This window comes from Chelon labrosus, assembly GCF_963514085.1.
Source record: "Chelon labrosus genome assembly, chromosome: 11".
NCBI lineage: Eukaryota > Metazoa > Chordata > Actinopteri > Mugiliformes > Mugilidae > Chelon > Chelon labrosus.
Genome location: NC_140344.1, coordinates 25,954,469 through 25,974,179, shown reverse-complemented (window position 1 = coordinate 25,974,179; position 19,711 = coordinate 25,954,469). Strand labels below are relative to the sequence as shown.

At 41.7% G+C, this 19,711-nt stretch overlaps 1 protein-coding gene across 1 annotated transcript; it reads left to right on the top strand.

Annotated features, from left to right (window-relative positions):
• The first annotated feature begins 5,342 nt into the window (after positions 1–5,342).
• On the top strand, positions 5,343–17,922 carry slc38a8a (solute carrier family 38 member 8a). The gene is made up of 10 exons (XM_084554415.1): positions 5,343–5,607; positions 7,768–7,966; positions 8,219–8,375; positions 10,405–10,509; positions 12,112–12,169; positions 14,730–14,844; positions 15,892–16,039; positions 16,162–16,364; positions 16,460–16,511; positions 17,136–17,922. The coding sequence occupies exons 1-10, from the start codon at positions 5,410–5,412 to the stop codon at positions 17,236–17,238; spliced, it is 1,338 nt and encodes a 445-aa protein (XP_084410541.1). The 5' UTR covers positions 5,343–5,409; the 3' UTR covers positions 17,239–17,922.
• Positions 17,923–19,711: the final 1,789 nt, after the last annotated feature.

Sequence of the window (19,711 nt, the reverse complement as noted above, 5' to 3'; positions counted from 1 at the left end):
AAAAATTCTGCCCAGTGTATGTGTCGAGAATAAGCGGCGAGAACTCCCAAACGACGGCTGCGAGAACAAACTTCCTTGCTTCTCGTGGAGTATGCACCTGTCACTCAAAGCAACCACACTTATATTGATATAATTTAATCAGTTAAATTTTATATATATATATATATATAAAACCCTGTGTACAGCTGAACGTAGACTGTAAACGTGTTTATTTTAGCTGTTAAATTTGACGTCTACTGGACGAGCTAGCCTCAAGTGGCCATTTTAGGAAGTATGGTTTTTGTTACTTCCATGTTGCCTTAATCTTTCAGTCCCTGATGTTGCTGCCTAGTTCCTGCATTACTAAAAATGCAGATTAACGGCTAACTGTTGTTATGCTAGCAGTGAATAATGTAGCACAGGTGTGGTAAGCAATTCTTTCTGACTCTAAGTTGCAAATTGATAAACACCTCTGTTGAACCTGTGTCTTAAATGTTATGACCACAAGTTGGCGCCAGAATAAGGAATTTACCAATTTTGTAGTATTTTTAATTCTTGTACGTTAAAGCGTTAAAACAATTGTCAGGACACCTAACAAACAATCTTTTTTATTCTGGTAGTTCATGAACACAAATCCCTGGTTCTTCTGTGAGAATTTAACAGAATCAGAAGGTCTGAATTTTAGATTTCGGTTTCTGGCGCTTGTGATTCGACATAGCATTGGACACTTTGATATATTAGTGGATTCAAGACGTTGTGATTCTAGTCTTTAAATTCAGACCACATCAATGTAATAAACAGTTGCTAAACCAGCAACAACAGCTAACACTCTCCATTCTTGTTCTTGCTTATTTGTTCATCACTGGCATCACGGAGAAGTGATGAAGCCTGCCAAAAACACTTGGCTAAAGCTACCCTAATCTCTTCAAAGTAAAAGATCTAGGAAAAGATCTAGGTCTAGATAGTGGAGTGGAAGCTAAATGTGTGACATGAGGTAATTTCTTCTCATTCTGCAGGTTACTAAACTGCATTTTTCCTGTTTTTCTTGGCAGACTATGGAAAAGAGAATAATTGCATTCCTTTCTGAGAAGTAATCACAGATTGAATGGACTAATTCCATCCCACTCATGGGTTTAGTATTGGTCGTGGGCTGAATTCAGTGATGCAGGTTGATTTCATCAGAGGTGATGTGCGTCGGTGTGCTCGGGGGTCTGAGCTTTGGCTCTTTATCCGAGCCTAATAGGCCAGATCAGCCTGTGAATCTGTCACCCGTCCTCTTGGATGACGGGCCCCACTGGAGAACTAATCTCCCTCGGAACCTTGGGAAACTGGGAAATGACCCCGGAGCCAGCTAGCTGCGCTAACGAGATTTGGGAAAGCTGGTGGTGAGTGGAGGTCACATGCCCTCTTTCCCTGCACAGTTCCCAGATGCCAGGACTTCCTGTAGGGCCAATCAGGTCAGCTGCTCGCGTCCCTGACAGGCAGTTGAAAGAGACACCGTGGCGGCTCTGAGCTGAATTCTCAGCCCCTGAACAACCCATCGGTTCCTTCCAGGCTGCACTGTTCACCTCTGTGTCAGGCTGGCTAACGTCTACACTCCTGCTTCCCCCTCCCGTCTCACATGTTCACACTTTCATCGTCTTTTTGTCACCTCAGGGAAAATAAAATGTTTCACTGGCTGAGGACGAGAAGAAATGAGAGCAGGCAAAGAAATCCATACATCTGGATAAAGCATACTTGCAGCATATAGTGTGTACATGACACAAACCAGATTACATGATACTAGGTGATGCACAATACATGAGATTGATAACAAGGATGAATGTAACCAGCGTTCAACTTTCTGAGAACGCAGCGTGCACAGAAGCAGAAAACTTTCTAGTTACAGATGATGGCTAGCATAATATGATGTATCGTAAGCAGATTGGAGAATTATACATAACATTTAGGGAGGAATGGATAACAGTAACAACAAAAGCCAAGTTGGTGGGACTAGGATCACAGATCAGAAACATGCAGCTCAACAAACCATAAATATGCTGCTCAACAGGTCAAAAATAGGCAGCTTCACAGATCAGAAACACACTTCACAGTTTAGAAATCCACAGATCTGCAAATCAGAATCGTGCAACTTCACAGAAAAGAAAAATGCAGCTCAACAAATCAGAAATATGCAGCTTCACTGATCAGAAACACTGAGCTTCACAGACTAGAAATACAGCTCAACAGATCAGAAACGTGGAGCTCAACAAACCATAAAGATGCAGCTCAACAGGTCAGAAACACACAGTTTCACAGGTACGAAACCTGCAGCGTCACAAATAAGAAACACACTTCACAGTTTAGAAATCCCCAGATTTGCAGATCAGAAGTGTACAGCTTCACAGAAAAGAAACATGCAACTTCACGGCTTAGTCACACACATCTTCACAGAAAAGAAACGTGCAGCTCAACAAATCAGAAACATGCAACTTCACAGATTAGAAATACAGCTCCACAGATCAGAAACTCAATAAACCATAAAGATGCAGCTCAACAGGTCAGAAATAGGCAGCTTCACAAATCAGGAACTCACAGCTTCACAGATAAGAAACACATTCACAGTTTAGAAATCCACAGATTTGCAGATCAGAATTGTGCAGCTTCACAGAAAAGAAACATGCAGCTCAACAAATCAGAAATATGCAAACTTCACTGATCAGAAGCACAGAGCTCCACAGATCAGAAACACACCTCACAGTTTAGAAACCCGCAGATTCGCAGATCAGAATCGTGCAGCTTCACAGATCAGAAACATGGAGCTCCATGGATCAGAAACACACTTCAAAGATCAGAAACATATAGCCGAACTGATCAGAAACTTGCAGCACAACAAATCATAGAGATGCAGCTTCACTGATCAGAAACACACTGCTTTACAGCTCAGATTGGCTTCTTGTTCACTCCTGGCTTTTGACTTGAAATGCCTTTAAAAACAGACTAATGAAACCACATAGTTGATACAAATATGACGGATATGCTTTGGAATCAGTCCGTTGGCAGCCGGCAGCGTTTGTAAGAGCAGGAAAAGCTTTATCAACCAGAACAAACACGACCCGGTTTTCAAAAATCAGATGTTATCAAATATTTGGTTAAAAATCTGAATAAGCAGCAGTACAATCTCATGGATCACTTCCTGTCTAGTAAATGTTCCCTGTCCGTGCCGCGGTTTGTTATATTGGTATTTTGGAGTGTGCGCCAGCCTTTGATATCGAAGCTGTGAAAGAACCCCCATTAACACTTGCTCATTATCTGCTATTCAAAGAGACTTCCTGAGACTGACTTGCTTTTTTCTCTGCAATCCTTTGACTTGTAAACAGAAGGGTTATGCATGCAAATCAACAAATTACTTCCTGCTTCTCTTTTGGTTTTCCCTCAGAAGGCTGCCTTTAACCTGCGGGCTGCAATCCTCTACCCTGTGATTGTACCACAGGAAACTGATTTGTGTGGCCTTTTCAATTTCAGCCATGAAATTAAAAGTCAGGAACTCAATTTCACGACTGAGGTAAAGTGTTTTTGGCTTTTGTAGCATCAGATCAATTCTGTGCATGAAATGTACAAGTCACTGTGTGTTTGTGTTACTGGACTCTTGTGGGTTATTGTGTTTATTTCTAGATGCACGACAGACGAGCTGCAGAACAACGAGTCACGGACAAAAGCAGACAAAAGAGCTTTTAAAGGAGGGGGAAGATGGGATGGAAACTGCATCATTTCACCCTTTATGTAACTCTCATTTAACGCAGCAGCGGAAATCCAGATGCACTGACTTTCATTATCAGATTGGTTTCATCAAGGATCAGGGTGAACTTTTAAAAACAACCTCTCTCGTCGGCCTAATTCAGAGTCCAGACTTTTACTGGCGTCATTTGTTGGCCCGGTCAGCTCAGACTCTGACGGCCGTCTGACGTCCTTCTCATTCCTTTCCATTTCCCGCTCATCCTTTACACTTATGTCTTTGTTACTGACAAATATTTAGGCAATTTATCTCTCGCATTCCCCAACACACATGCATCTGGCGTCCCTCGTTCCTGTAGCGTTCACATACCTCCCATTCCCTACATTTTCTTCTCCCTCACTTACTAACATCACCACATTTGACACTGAGCCAGGAAACACACACACACACTGATGTGACCGGGGTTAAGGATAATGAACAAAGGTGCCAACCTTGACTTTTATTCTACATAATTAGTTAAGTGAAGCCTGAGTGAGCCTCCACATTCAGCTCCCTCTCTTCCTGCCATGAAGCAACTGATCAGTCGCTCTTAAAAAGTCACCGCTTCAATATCGGTGGCAGGACATTTTTTAAAAGATCGATAAAGAAATAAAGATATGACACAACAAGTAGAGTAAATGTGAAAAATTAAGCACATAGAAACCTCTATTTAAATAACTCATCAGGGGGATTTATTGTTATCAATTAGCAAAACAGACTGAGTGTGTTTACATGTTCAGTGATTAATGATTTCAGAAGTAAATAATTAATAAATCCTGATTGTTTTTATTTGCTCCAGAAATGCTGCGTTTGTGGTACAGTGGGAAATATCAAGATTGGGTCAAAGCCATCTAGCGTATATGTAGTTTAATATCATGAGTGATAAAGAAAACCATCCAATCCTCATATTTGAGAGATTTTATCTTTAAAATAAATTGGAAAAATAATATTTTTTTATTGAAATGGATGCCAGTATTATTATTATTATTATTTATTATTATTATCACGCAGCTATTGATTTATCGACTAATTGTTGTGTTTATTTATCATATTTTATTTCTTTATTTATTTTTACAATTAATTCTTGGAACTGAGGAACTTGAAGGTGTTAAGGTAACCTTGCACCTTATTAATTCTTCCTATGTATATAATATAGATTTACTTCTGTCTTTATTTCTTGTACGTTTGTTAATATGCAAATTTTGAACATTTTTACTTTCACTATTTTATTTTATTTTACTAGTTTTATATTAATATTTTATTTTACTAGATTTTTACTTTTATTTTATTTTATTTTTTATTTTTTATTAGTGGTTATCAAAAGTTATCAAAAGTTTTTTTGTTTTATGTGCAACTGAATGCCACTGCAAAAAGTCTAAATCTGAGTAATACAACATGTATTGTTTCATTTTAAATAAAAACAGGGCCCCCACACTGGATTAAAAGTTGAAGACTAAAAGTCCGAGCAGCACCTGAAGGCAATAGCAGCCCTGCAGCACGTTGCTCCATCATCAGACACACCCCTCCCTCCCTCCTTCCTCCCTCCCTCCGGCTCACCTGCGGCCCTCAGAGCGCAGCACCACGGTGCCCCCGGGGGAACAGCAGACCTAAGCTGACCGGCTCATGTGCTTGCAAGCGCCGCTGCGTCCCGCCGTGAGTTTACCGCCGGTCGAAGCATGGAGGAGTTGGCCAGAGAGAGCATCAGCCTGCTGGCTTCAGCCTCAGCCAAACCCCAGCTGGACGTCGGGCCTCGGCTCGGCTCCCTGGGGGCCATATTCATCATGCTGAAGTCCGCCCTGGGCGCAGGGCTCCTCAACTTCCCCTGGGCCTTCGAGAGAGCCGGGGGGATCCGCAGCGCAGTCTCCGTGGAGCTGGTGAGTAGTTATTTATTTTAAAAAAACTCCACTGCTGGGCTTTTGCTGAAACTATTATAACTAACTTTTAATATTTATTGGTAAGTGTCTATTGTTGAGGGGAAGCATCTCATCAGAGAAGCTGTGCTGCTCAATTAAGGAGGAGGTGATGAGTTCCACCTGGCAGGAGAGGAGGCCATGTTCACTAAACATCTCACTAACTTTTTCTACTTTTCCCCTTTTTCAACTTTTTTTTTTTTTCTTGTGTCTGAGGCTCACATCCTTTACAGTCCAAGAGTTTGGTAGAAAATATAAATCACAGCTTCGTTCTCTTGCTCGTTAACACCGGCTGCCCTCTTTTCTTACTCCATCTTTGTCTTTTTTTTTGGATGAATCACCCAGCAGTGAAGACAGAGGGGATCCATTACACTTCTTTCTCTCTCTGCTCTTTTCTCTCTGAATAATTTTCTCTTTCCTGCAGCAGCTTGTTCCCCAGTCGTCTGTAGACCTTGGTTGAAATGAAGCATAGATCATTTTTAAGATTAAATCTCAGTGTTTTTCCCCCACACTCGTCCTCAAATCCCAAATGTGGATGCAAAATTCTAAGCTAAGTTTTTGTCCACGTAAACGTCTAGGACAGAATTATATCCTCCTGAGACCTGAGCTTTTGTTTGGTGTGCATTTTTAATTTCTCTAAGGTATTTGGGATTAATAGGATCTGAGAAGTATGAATACTAAGCATCATCTTTGAACAGGAAGTAGAAAAAAAAAGTTATGTCCTCATATGTGGACACAGGGATTATTTCACTGTACATTACAATAAAGTCACCAAAATTCTTTCGGCAAAACCAGAATTACAAACAATGTTCTCAAATGAGTACTTACTAATTAGCGACGTTGTAGCTTGTTGCTATTGACAGAATTTGTTAAATGTGTGTTATATCAAACTATAAAAGTTAATAAGCATAAATAAATAATGAATCTGCTGAAATGACCACTATCACGTTTTTACACCGACTTGTGTATTGACCTTTTGCTACCTTTAGATGGCAGACTAAAGTGTCTACTTATAAGTACAACAGGTCTAAATGAAGCAGAATGCAGAATAAGCTGCCACAAACCTTGGTGTCCCCATATGAGGACGCCAGGTCTCTGGAGGATATGACAGCTTATTTCATTTAAAGCTGCGTCGATTCATTCTTGACCACTCGGGAGCAGAAAGATGCACAACACGTCAGCAAACACTTTAGCACCTTTAGCGTTCCCCTAACTGCCAACCTTATGGATATAATTCCAATATTTGTTTTACTTTAAGATCTGTTTTGGTTTTTGACGAAGGTGCTAAACATTTGACTGGATTAATGGTGAATTTGGAAGTAGATTTATTAGAACTAGAGACAGTAAACTTCTACTTGTAAGCCTTTGGCACATTAGCTTTATGATTGTTCTAATGTTCAGTTTATGTTGAATAGGTGTCGGAAAGTTTGTGGTGAAAAAAAGGTGCAATTTTATAGAGCTAACAAGTTGAATCAGCAGCTTTATACCTTTTATATTATTATTAAATACGCTATGTTTTCACTAGTGTATTTAATATTAATGGTACAGTGTATGTACCAGCTGCTTGTGATGTGTTCAAGTGCAACATTTTAATCCAGACACGGGCAACGTGAGGCAACGTCACAGTCGACCTTAAAAGTTATTGTCTAAACTGAACTAATTGTAAATGCAGGACTGCATCACAGACGTCTATAGTTTGTGGTTTGAGTTTGTTCTTTTCAAAGTCACTATCTGATTTAGACATTATAGTAAAGTCAGCCTTGTCTGTTCCTGTGAAGACACAACTGCACTAAAGCTACGCTGTGTAAATGTTTTTCATTTCCTTTTTGTTTGTTTTTTTATCCTCCTAGAGAGCCCTTCATAAATGTTCCTTTTCATTTGTTCTGTTTCTTGGTGTCATTTTTCACCGTGATCAAGTTTGTTCTCAAAGCTCTTTGCGCTAAATGACACGCTTCCATCCAGGCATTCAGTAATTGTATTAGCGTCACTTGTGTTATCCCTCAGAGCCAATGCATTCAAATAAGGAATGACGAGAAATATGTGAGAGACAGAAACAGTCGCAGACTTCAGTAATATGTGAATGAAACACCTCTCCACCTCTCCTGCCTCTCCTCATGTTCCCAGATCTCCCTGGTGTTCCTTATCAGCGGTCTGATCATCCTGGGCTACTCCTCGTCCATCAGCGGTCAGTGCACCTACCAGGCGGTGGTGAAGGAGGTGTGCGGGCCGGCCATCGGTCAGCTGTGCGAGATCTGCTTCGTCTTCAACCTCTTCATGATCTCCGTGGCCTTCCTGGTCATAGTAGACGACCAGCTGGAGAAGCGTGAGTTTGGGAGATCGCACTTTTCAGTTTGATCTTTAATAATAATCTCATATGTAAATTACACATATGAGTTGGAATGAAATTAATCTGTCAACCACTGAGCGGCTCTAATGTACGATTTATTAAAGTTCTTGTAATTCCAAGTGTTACCTCAGGGTGGCAGTGTTGTCTCAGTTTTAAAGCATAAACCCAGAAATGATAATACATACATTTTTACTATTTATCTATAAACATTTCTGTATATTTTTTCAGTGTGTGACTCTCTGTATGAGCTGGTAACCGGTTTGCCGAAGTCGGACATGCCGTACCACTTCTACACAGACCAGCGCTTCGCCCTGGTGCTGCTCTGCGTCTTCCTCATCCTGCCACTGTCCATCTCCAAAGAGATCAGCATTCAGAAATACATCAGGTCAGAATAAGCGCGTGGTAGCACTGTTGGTGACCATGCGATTTATAGCTTTAACTCCTTAAGGCGCCTGATTAACGCACACGTCTGGATGTCTTATGTTCTTTTTATTGTAGTCTACATTCATGTTCCTCAGATGGTGTACCATTCCTAATTCGGATATTTCAAAAATTTTTGCTATGGTGCTACCCAGTGGTCAAAATGGCAAAATCCTCTGTCTGTTTCTGTTTGGCCACCTTGAACATTTCTTCTCAGTACTAGTTAGCGTTCTTGTCACAGTGTTCACTTCCGGCAATTTAAATCTGCAGAAAATGAACGATATTATTCAAATTCAAATTATTCAAGGACGTTTTAACTTTTAAAGCTACAATGCAAAACATTTGTCTCCCCCTTGTGGACATAAGAGCAATTAACACAAAAACGGTTTCCATGTGCACAGACGTACAATCCCTCTGTGTTTTGCTTTTCTTATTTCATCACTGTCTTACCAAGAAAAGTTGCACCAGTGGTATTCTATGTTTGCCCCGAAGGTCGATTGTCTTCATTTTCAGACTTTAATCCTTTTAATTTTATTTTTTTCTGGAGCATCAGAAACTTTCCCTAAGATGTTTCCTAGATCTCATTCCTCCTAAACCACTAGAGATGGGGAATTCATAGAACCCAAGTTACATTGGTAACTTACTCTCTTTTGCTACCACTAGATGGCAGACTAAAGTGTCTACTTATAAGTACAACAGGTCTAAATGAAGCAGAATGCAGAATAAGCTGCCACAAACCTAACACTTAATGTCCCCATATGAGGACGCCAGGTCTCAGGAGGATATGACAGCTTATTTCATTTAAAGCTGCGTTGATTCATTCTTGACCACTAGGGGGCAGAAAGATGCACAACACATCAGCACATATTTCACATATGCGACTTAAGCATTCCCCCAACTGCCAACCTGATGGTTATAGATGTCATTCCTCCTAAACCGCTAGAGATGGTGAATTCATAGAACCCAAGTTACATTGGTAACTCTTACGCTACTTTCCCTTCACTTCTGGCAAACATGTAAAAGGCATTGCCACCGTTGTCAGTGCAGGAATATTGACACAGAAAACTCTATCTTGTGAAATATAGAGATTTGCCTACTTTAAATGAACGTTGAATGGGGTCAAATTGACCCCAAAGATAAGGAGGGTTAAAAAAAAAAAAAAAAAGATTTTCCAATTCAAATTGATCTTAATTTGAAAGATCTAATGTTGATTCATAAAATCCTCGGATCAATTTACAAAATACTTTCCATTCCCTGCGTCGTGTATGCCTTTCCTGGTTTTGCACAACAAATCTTGCGAGAACATTAATCCAGATTAATCCGGGTGGGACGGAGATCCAAATCGTGGCAGAGACTACGAGCACCGTCAGGCCTGGAAGCTGTCCACTAGTCGCCCTATTGCTTGGTTGCTGACAGTTGGTCACTAGTGGACTTTCAAGGCTCTGGTTGCCAAGGTAACCCTCTGGTATGTTACCCACCCTAAACAATGAAACAAACAGAACATAAAAAAGAACCATTTCTACACCGTTGTGTATTTCTCTTTTCTTTTGGTTTACAGATTGGTTTACCTGGTAGAGTGAATTTAATTTGGTGGCAGTTGTGGACGAGCGTTTCCTCGGGGTGAACTTGTGGGGACCTCTGTGTTTGCGTCATGTCTCGCTCCTATTGGTCGTTGCCTCAAAGTTGTCTCCTGTTCTGCGTCACTGAAGGCTTTACGTGTGTCATCGCTACGATTTATTGAATTTCATCAACATTTTATGATCTCTCCTCGCCTCACCGCTGTGTCTCTTCCTGTGTGTGTGCCACTAAACCCTTCATGAAGGTTATAACATTCCCATTTGAGTGAAACGTTTTTTTTTGTCTGCACATGGATCAGTGAGCCCTTGCTGAGCGCTCTGACCCTCTTGGTTCGGTCCTAGTAACCCCCTCATCTATTTCACTCAACCTTCCCAGTGTCTGACCGAAGCAGGTCTTCTGTCTCTGTCCTCTCACAGTGTCCTGGGCACTCTGGCTGCGACCTACCTGACCATCGCCATCATCATCAAATACCACACCATGCCTTCTGTTCTGGTTCGCAGCGCCCCGCTCTACAGCAGTGGGTATGTATAAGTGATGATCCAAGCGCTCTCTCTGCTCCACTGCTCTCAGTAGCTGCTGAAGGCAAAAGCTGCTCTCCAGATGAATTGGTCCATCAGGAGTGTAGTGACTTATCAGTGCTGTGGTTAAATCTCTGTTTTCTAGGCTCTGTATGTTAAGTACTGGTGAAAATGCTACTAGCTGCGGGTCGTTACGATGGATGGATGGATGGATGGATTGATACTTTGTGTCCTGTGGGAAATTCGGTATCCAGTAGCATGATTACACACAGACAGGAGGAATTACAGTCAGCAAAACAGGTCAAAAATAAAATAAAAATGAGGTACAATGTATAAAATATAGTAGTAGAGTATATATGCCAATATATAAAAGTGTATGAAAACAAAATACAAGTGCATGTGTGTATATAGCTATATCTATATATATTCCGTCTCTATATATCTATCGAGATATCGAGATATCTATATATCGAGATATCTATTTATCGAGATATCGAGATATCTATGTATCGAGATATCGAGATATCTATGTATCGAGATATCTATGTATTGATGTATCGAGATATCTATGTATTGATGTATCGAGATATCTATGTATCGATGTATCGAGGTATGATGTATCGAGATGTCGAGATGTCGAGATATCGATGTATCGAGATGTCGAGGTGTCGAGGTGTCGAGATATCGATGTGTCGAGGTGTCGAGATATCACTAGTTCACTTTTAAGCAGATGGTGAACTAATTTCAGCAAATGACAACACTTCAATGGCGACTTGTGATGACGTATCTGACCACGTTTGTCTGTTTGGTGGCTTTGTCGCTCGCAGAGAAAATAGTTTGACATTTAAAGACGATGGCGTCTTTACATCAACAGGGGAGATGCAGGAAGAGAAATTCTTAGAAATAAGTCTAACACATGTTGAACTATTCCTTTAAATTCTAGTTTATTCTTAATGACTGGAGACTGGTATGAGACTTGTTTTGAGCTCATGGAAATCAAACTTTTTATTTATCTGAATTTATTTTACTATGACTATTTCCTCAGCTTTCTGAGTTTACTGTTGCCTGCAGGACTGACTGTTATCTGTTTTCATGATTCAGTAGTCAGGACGGAGCAGCGTGATGAAGCCAGACTCATGAATGATTTGATTTATTGAATGATTTGATCGACACATCTTTGCTGGAGCACATTCAATTCCCAACAGAGCGCCTCGAGACAAACTTTCCACCACAAAAGCTTAATGGGTGGAGATGTTGGTTAAAATGGGTTTTTGTGTTTTAAGTAAAGTTTAGTCTCCCAGGTTGTCTTTTCTATGTCATAAATAAACTTTAATCACCCGAGCAGGTCGCTGTTTTGAGGTCTCTTCCAGGAAATAAGGTTTTCATGAGCGTGCTCATAAATCTGTTATGAATCCAGGCCACCAGGACAGACGGCGTCCTCTCCTTGAACCTTTGTGTCGCTCCTCAGCTGCACATCTGGATCACTGACTAACCTCCGCTCTCTGCTAATTTTGACTGACAGATGTAGTTGTATCGTAAAGTGTCTATAAATACTACAACCTCATCAATTGTGCCCTAATAACGTCTCATGTCTCGTCCGTACAGGATCAGCTCCTGGGCCTCCATGTTCAGCGTCATCCCGACCATCTGCTTTGGTTTCCAGGTGAGTGGAGTGCAGCATCGGAATCTGAGATGTGGTTAACATGTGTTTGCAGCATCAAGCTGTTGTAATGATGGAGGCCTCTGACAATGAAGCTGTATGTGGGGGAGGAATTCTATATGTACAGCATGTATGTATGTATGCTTCAGCTGGAAAAACTGTTCATGAACGACTGGTTGTAAATGGATGCAGGATGATAATAATTAACCCTTTAAAACCGAATGTGTCACCTTCGGCATGTTTGCACAAATGCACTTTGGATTACAGTAATTACGTCACGATTTATGCTGTTAGAAAAATTCCAGCTGTTTCTGAAAGCGGAGATGTTTCACTTTACAGCCAATATGGTGATTTCACCTGGCCGCTTCTAGAAGGTTATTATACGCTTATAAAGGTGCAGTAAATTATGAATAACTGCCAGTGCAGACAGCATGTCCACCTCCGATGTTTTCTTCCTCCAAAAGAGTGGAGGTCAATGGAGTTCAATGTGTGGTTATTTACTTTTTTTTTTTTTTTTTTTTACATAAATGTACAATAATTAAAAAATAAAATAAAATTGAAAGGCATAAAAATTTAAACGAAATAGGACAAAGTGAAGTAGAAACAAAGCGTGACACCAGTGTCCACTGATGCTTCCGAGACGGGGAATGGAAACAAGCGTTTCTCATGATTTCTGCTTCGTTTTCACCATTTCAACTTTGACTGGCGTCCTTTAACCTCATCTTGTCGCGCTCTTTACTTCTTGAAAACCTGTGAATTAGCGCCACCTGCTGCTTGGATGTGCTCAGAATGGAACAACCATTTTTTACAGCCTGGCATAAAATACGATCGTTTACTCACCCATATAACTTTTGTGTAATTTGCATTCCTTCGGGAGATATTTAGATCAGCGTATATCCATATAGTGGGAGTGACTGGGGCACCGAAGCGCAGCCTCTAAATAACGCATTATCTGCCGCGAAACTCGTTCATTTCACCAGTATTTTGTTATGATACGCTAGTACTATTCCCCGTTGAGTTCTGAGTTACCTGTTATCATCATCCTACAGACCCTGGATGATGTCTTCAGTTTCATGGCAGATAATGCGTTATTTTGGGGCTTCGTTTCGGTGCCCCAGTCACTCCCACTATATGGAAATACGCAAGGAATAAAATTACATTATTTTATGCCAGAAATAAGGTCCAGGTTGTAAAAAACAGTAGTTCCCCTTCAAAATGAAATTTTAGGAAATGTCAATCAGGTTGAGAGTGGTGGTTTAAACCTTTTGATAATCCGTTCAAATGGACAATATCCGCTCCTAATAAGCATGTAAACACTTGATCTGCTGGCTGCTCTCTGGTTGGAATAAATCCATTCTTTCTGAGCGTGTTTGCTCCATGTCAGAGGATGAGCTGAGTTTCCAACCAGCTGTTCAAGCAATTGTTTAAAAAGATGAATGAAGCAGAAATGAATGGGCAGCGACGCAGGAAACATGGACACGTCTCCGTCCGTTGGATAAATATTCTGACAGAACCACTTTGGGCATTTTCTTAAACCAAATTCTTTGAAATAAGGCTAAAATTTGGCGGTGTGTTTGATATCTCGGACCATATCTCGGATGTGCTACACAGATTAACCATTTAGCTACCACAGCTGCAGAGCCGTGGCAGAGCATCAGATCCACGCGACGTTTGATCGGGTATCAAAAAGAAAACTTCAAAATTCACCAACAGCTGCTGAAGCTGATACTAGAGGAGGATGCTGTGCAGGCAGAGGCAGGATGAAGCTCAGGACTGTTGACTGAATGAGAGCCAAATGTTAGTCGGCCTATTGTGAGACACATTGGACGGACATGCATGGAACTGCAAAGGCTAGATTAGCTGGATCTGTGCAGAGACTCCTCCAGGCTCCAGCGTTTTACGGTGGCAGCAGAAATCTGAGAATATTTCCGTGTGAAGGCGGCAGATACTGGAGGGTGGGTTTCACGCTAGTCTTTAAGGCTTTCTCAGGAGAGTGTGTTTAACTGTAAAGGTCAGCGGCGCTGGCTCTCACTGAGCTCCACGGGCGCGCCGCAGAGCCAGCTTTTCATATTTAATAGCAGGGTTAGAAGTGCGTGGAAAAAGATCACTCCGTCAATCCAAAGCGGGACGGACTGGTGTGCAGCTTCCCAAGTTGCCAAGGTAACCCCCTGAAGACTGAGGGCCGGATCTAATAGAAGAGGGGGAGGGAGGGTGGCAGGAAAGGATTGATGCATGTCCTCTCACACACAAACACATTGAGACGCGCTCCCTCGGGGAGAGTGATTGCAGTGCGAAGGGGTTGAAAGGAGAGCTGATGAGATCCTGAGAGGAGGAGGAGGAGGAGGAGGAGGAGGAGAGGGAAGGAAGCGGGATTTAAAACCCAGCAGCTGGGATCAAGTGGGGCCGAGAGTCTGCATCCTGGAATCTGTGATGGTGTAACTCGAGCCCCCATTGTGCCACTCGGAGCCTGTCCGCCGCCTCCGTTTAATTCAGTTCATCACAGAGATAATAATCCCTCAGCACAGTGAGCAAGCTCCACGTTTGACATCTGTGTTTGTTCCAGTGTCACGAGGCGTCCATCGCCATCTACAGCAGCATGGAGAACCAGCGGCTCTCCCACTGGGTCCTCATCTCCGTGGTGTCCATGATCTTCTGCCTCGTCATTTACTCCCTCACAGGTCAGACGACTTCAGTCCTCCCTCGTCACAGCAGTCACCAGTCGTTATTAGTTATTTTATGTCTGTGGAGCTGCAAAGCTTTATTTTACCCTTTAGGTTCTTTTATTCGTTTATACATGTTGGCCTTTTTTCTGCAGGTTTCTTTAAAATAACAATATTCAAAAATACCTTTACAGTAATTAGTGTTACATTTAATATTTGTGTATTACTCTCGACAATTTACAGTGACACCAGACACACGTGAGTTGGTTTTAATTAGGGCTAAAGTCAAGAAGCATTAAAGTTTGAGACTGAGAGAGAAGTCCAAGTGCAGTGCTACTGCCTGATTCAGCTGAAGTTCTACAAAGTTCATACGAGAAGGCTCCTGTGGAGGTTTTAATGGACTTTATTTAACCCAGGAGACGTGATTACGTGTCCTTTCCGTCAACTTATTGCCTTCAGATCTTTGACTCAGTTTGAGTCGGTTTAGGTGAAGATCTCGGTTCGGATCAAAACGATCCCTTTCAAGACGTTAAACCTCCCAGACGAATGCTCTTTAGGCTCTTTAGCTCTTCAACTATGGCTCCACAAGTCATAGCAGGGACGCGGAAGGCTGAATTAAAAGTTGTCTTGAAAGTTATCTCAAGGAATCTGCCTTTTGTTTTCTCCAGATAAGAAACTAAATTAACCTGCTTGTCACGAGAAAACAAGCTTTGGGGCCGCGATAGCAAAAATAATTAACGCTTGGTCTTGAGATAATGGTACGAAGAAGAAAAAAAAAAATAGATAAAATAACTGCAAACGCGGTTCTGTACTTTAGAGAAAACTTTATCTTAGTCGAGGCAGCAGCTGAGGTTCAAGGTTTAGTTGATTACTTGGAAAGTTTTCAGTCAATCTTGTGAATCACACTATTTAAAATTATTATAGTAGATTTGAATAGCTCAGTCTCAAGGTGCTTTTGGAGGCTTTTCTTATAAGAAACAAGATGTAAAAGAATAAATAACGATCTAGTTTATTGTCAAACCCTTTTGGCTGCAGAGCCCGTTGACTCTTCTGTCTCTGCTGCAGGGGTTTATGGGTACCTGACATTTGGGAAGCACGTCAAGGCCGACATTTTAATGTCGTACACCGGCGACGACATGCTGATGCTCATCGCCAGGCTGCTGTTTGGAGTCTCCATCATCACCATCTATCCCATCATCCTGCTGCTGGGCAGGTCAGAGACGTGGTTTCAGTTTAATCCAAAGTTTCACATCATTCCTTCCTCTTACTGCGTCACATTGCGTCTCCTCTGCGTCTCCTCTGTGTCCCTCTATCCAACCTGTTTCCGCTCACCAGATCTGTAATCCAGGACCCCCTGCTGAGCTGGCGGCGGCGGCGTGACGGCGCGGTGACGCTCGGGTTCGAGAGCCGCAGCCGCTATGCGCTGACGGTCCTGTGGATAACGCCGACGCTGCTCATCGCCGTGTTTGTCCCAGACATCAGCAAAGTCATCAGTGTCATCGGAGGGATCAGCGCCTTCTTCATCTTTATCTTCCCCGGTACGGCTCTGGTTCATTCGTGCGTATCCTGTCAAATGTTTCCCCCCACCCCACCCCCCGACTCCTGTTTAAAGCCTGTGTTTCTGTTTGTACAGGACTCTGTTTGGTGTTTGCCATGCAGTCAGAGCCAGTATCCTGCAAGACCAGGTGAGGACAAACTCCATTTAAATGTAAATGGGATGTAAACACATGTCTGGGTGATGGAGACTAAAGGTGAATGTACAGCTGGTGAGAGGATTTGCATTCACAAGACGGTTTCTGGGTCATTTCAGTCCTGAAGTGAAGCATTTTATCAAGAAAACGGCTTCATCTCTTCATTTTTACTCTCCTTTCATTTGAGACCAACAACTCGGCTGACTAAATCATTACTTCATGTTGGAGATGTCCTCTGGTAGAGTCAGCATAATCATCTACAGCTGTGCTCCATCATTAGCATATTGGCGTTTAAATGCACAACGAGAGGAGCAAATCAAAAAGTTGTCTCTCTCCTCCGGTGTCCTGTATTTTATGCAGCTGAATTCACAATATGTTGGTTTTTATGTTGCAGTTTTTGTTGTTGGACAATTTAACATGTATGAAATGGTAATTTAATTGCATCCCATTAGCGTTACGTATTGCCTGGTCTGGTCTAGGTGGGTGCTACATGTCTATGTAACATCCACGCCAATGAATGCCAGGTCCAAAAGTTTCCCAGCAGAACACTGAATTACTTCTCCTGTTAGTGGTTTTAATGTTGTGGCTGATGCGCACATCACCTCCTTACCTCTGCAGAGTCGTCCTCACGGTCTGGGGGGTGGTGACGCTGATCTGCGGTGCCTTCATCTTCGGCCAGAGCACCACCATCGCCGTCATGCAGCTCCTCGGGAAGATCTGACTCCTCCCTCGATGATCGTGGAGGACGGTGGCGGCTACATCTGAACTCTCAACCTCTCTCTCAGGAGCTCACGTTAAGTTGTGGCTCTTTAACGATGGACAGTGACCAAACTTTCAATTCATGGCTTTCACCGCTACTAAAGCCCAGTCGACCGCCCTCCCTCCTCGAGGTATGTTACCTTCACTTCAGTTAATCACTCGTAGTTGCACCGTGACCATGAGCCTCTTCCTCCCACCATGCTGACATCTGAATGAAATCCTCAGGTATTTTCTGTATTTCTATACGTGCATGTGGGAAGAGGAAGAGCTTTAAGCTGACAGCGGGCAGGGTGTTACAAACATGTTGAGCACTGTTTTTATTAACAGAGCCGTAGAGGAAGAAAACTGCTTTTTACTGTTATTCCTTTTTTATTTAAACTGTGGAGTTTTTGCTGAGGGAATATTCACCGGTGGACCAGCGTACTGTGGAGCCATGAAAAGATTTGAGTTCCTTGAGGGCACCAGACGAGGTGGAGAGGGAGGATGACTTGATGTTTGTGTATATTTGGATGCCTGTAAATAGATCATCTGCTTTGTTGTGTGTAAAAGGAAAAAAAAGATAAAAGTAGTAAAAGATGTAAAACGTTTAGTATTGGGTGAAGAAAAAAAAGATAAATAAAATCTTTTTTTGTATGAAATCTTTTGCTAAATGTTAATTATTGAAGGATATTAAGTTTTAACTTTTAAAGCTTCAATGCAAAACATTTGTCGCCCCCTTCTGGCCATAAGAGCAATTAACACAAAAACAGTTTCCATGTGCACAGTTGTACAGTACCTCTGTGTTTTTTCTTATTTCATCACTGTCTTATGAAGAAAAGTTGCACCAGTGGTATTCTACGTTTGTCCCCAAGGTTGATTACCTTCATTTTTAGACTTTAATCCTTTTAATTTTTTTTCTGGAGCATCAGAAACTTTCCCTAAGATGTTTCCTAGATGTCACTCCTCATAGAACCCAGGTTACATTGGTAACTCTTACGCTACGTAGGCGCTGTAGGCTCCTCTCATTCACCTTCACTTCTGGCAAACATGTAAAAGGCGTAGCTACCGTTGTCTATCATGTGAAATATAGAGATTTACCAGCGTAATTAAATTTACTTGGCTTGAATGCAATAGACGTCAATTTTGCTTTAGAAATCTGTAGCTTGAAGGTCATAACTCTCCAAGAATAATGTGAGTAAAGGCATCCAAATAGGATATTTTTGAAAGTCAAAGTGCATTGCAGCTGGCTAGATGGCTTCATGTCAAGTTGTTCATTAATTACATTAAAAAAAAAAAAAAAAAAAAACAGATGTAAGAGAAGTCATGACCAGCCAGGAGTTTGCAGTTTGGGGTGTGTGAAAACAATTTTCCTTGGTATTAAAACTGTGGATTACAGTGGCCCTTAAAGGGGAATTACCATTTTTTTACAACCTGGACCTTATTTCTGGCACAAAATTCGATCGTTTACTCACCCATATAAATATGGTGTCATTTGGAGTCGTTTGGACGATATTTAGATCTGCGTCTATCCATACAGTGGGAGTGACTGGGGCACCGAAATATTCTAAATAACGCATTATCTGCCGCGAAACTCGTTCATTTCACCAATATTCTGTTATGATACGCTAGTGCTATTCCCTGTTGAGTCCCAATGACTCCAAATGACACCAAAAGTTATATGGGTGAGTAAACGATTGTATTGTATGCCAGAAATAAGGTGCAAAAGGTTGTAAAAAAAAAAACGGTAATTCCCTTTTAAGGACAAAATCAAAAACGGAAAATTAAGAGACGGTATAAAGATGGATGAGGTTTCCTGAAGAGTGGTTTTGAAGCTCTGTGTTGCCTCTGGTTGTTGCCATCTTGACAGCGACTGACCACTCCAAACTCCTGGCTTAATTTAGAAATTGAGCAAAGCAGCCGAGCGTTGGTGGACCTGAGACGGTTGAGCGATGCTGTGGTGGATAGTGCAGTTGTCAAGAATGGAGAAATTGGCTATAGAAGCCAAAACTGTTTTTGTACCAGGCTGTCAACATGATTTTCTGCTGTAAAGTTGGACATTTTAACATGGCGGTCTATGGAGATTAACTCAATGTTGCAGCCTCCAGTGGTCATTTGAAGAACAGCAGTTGCAAAATGTGCTTTAACCTCTGAGCCCACCACACTGGATCCATAGCACCAGATTTTACATGTCATCTTTGCACAAGTAATAGCACATTTTTCGTGTTTTGGCAAACTGCCCGATGAATCAGTTGAGTACCCATTACCCCAAATCATCCTCATTAATTGATAGGACGGGAAAGGCTTTGTTAACAGGACATTAAAGTAAAAATATTAGATAATGGATCAACATGCAGCTGAATCCTCAAAGGCTAAACGTAAAGGAACTGTGCTCAGTTTTTATTTTTTATACATGCATTGCGCGATAGTTTCAGGCAGCTGCTCTTCCACTACAAACA

Bases quoted from the DNA above. Each gene is read 5' to 3' on its own strand.
- slc38a8a (XM_084554415.1), top strand. From the start codon at position 5,410: ATGGAGGAGTTGGCCAGAGAGAGCATCAGCCTGCTGGCTTCAGCCTCA. The intron at 16,040-16,161 runs GTCAGAGACGTG...TCCGCTCACCAG, and splicing joins ATCATCCTGCTGCTGGGCAG to ATCTGTAATCCAGGACCCCC. The intron at 16,365-16,459 runs GTACGGCTCTGG...CTGTTTGTACAG, and splicing joins CTTCATCTTTATCTTCCCCG to GACTCTGTTTGGTGTTTGCC.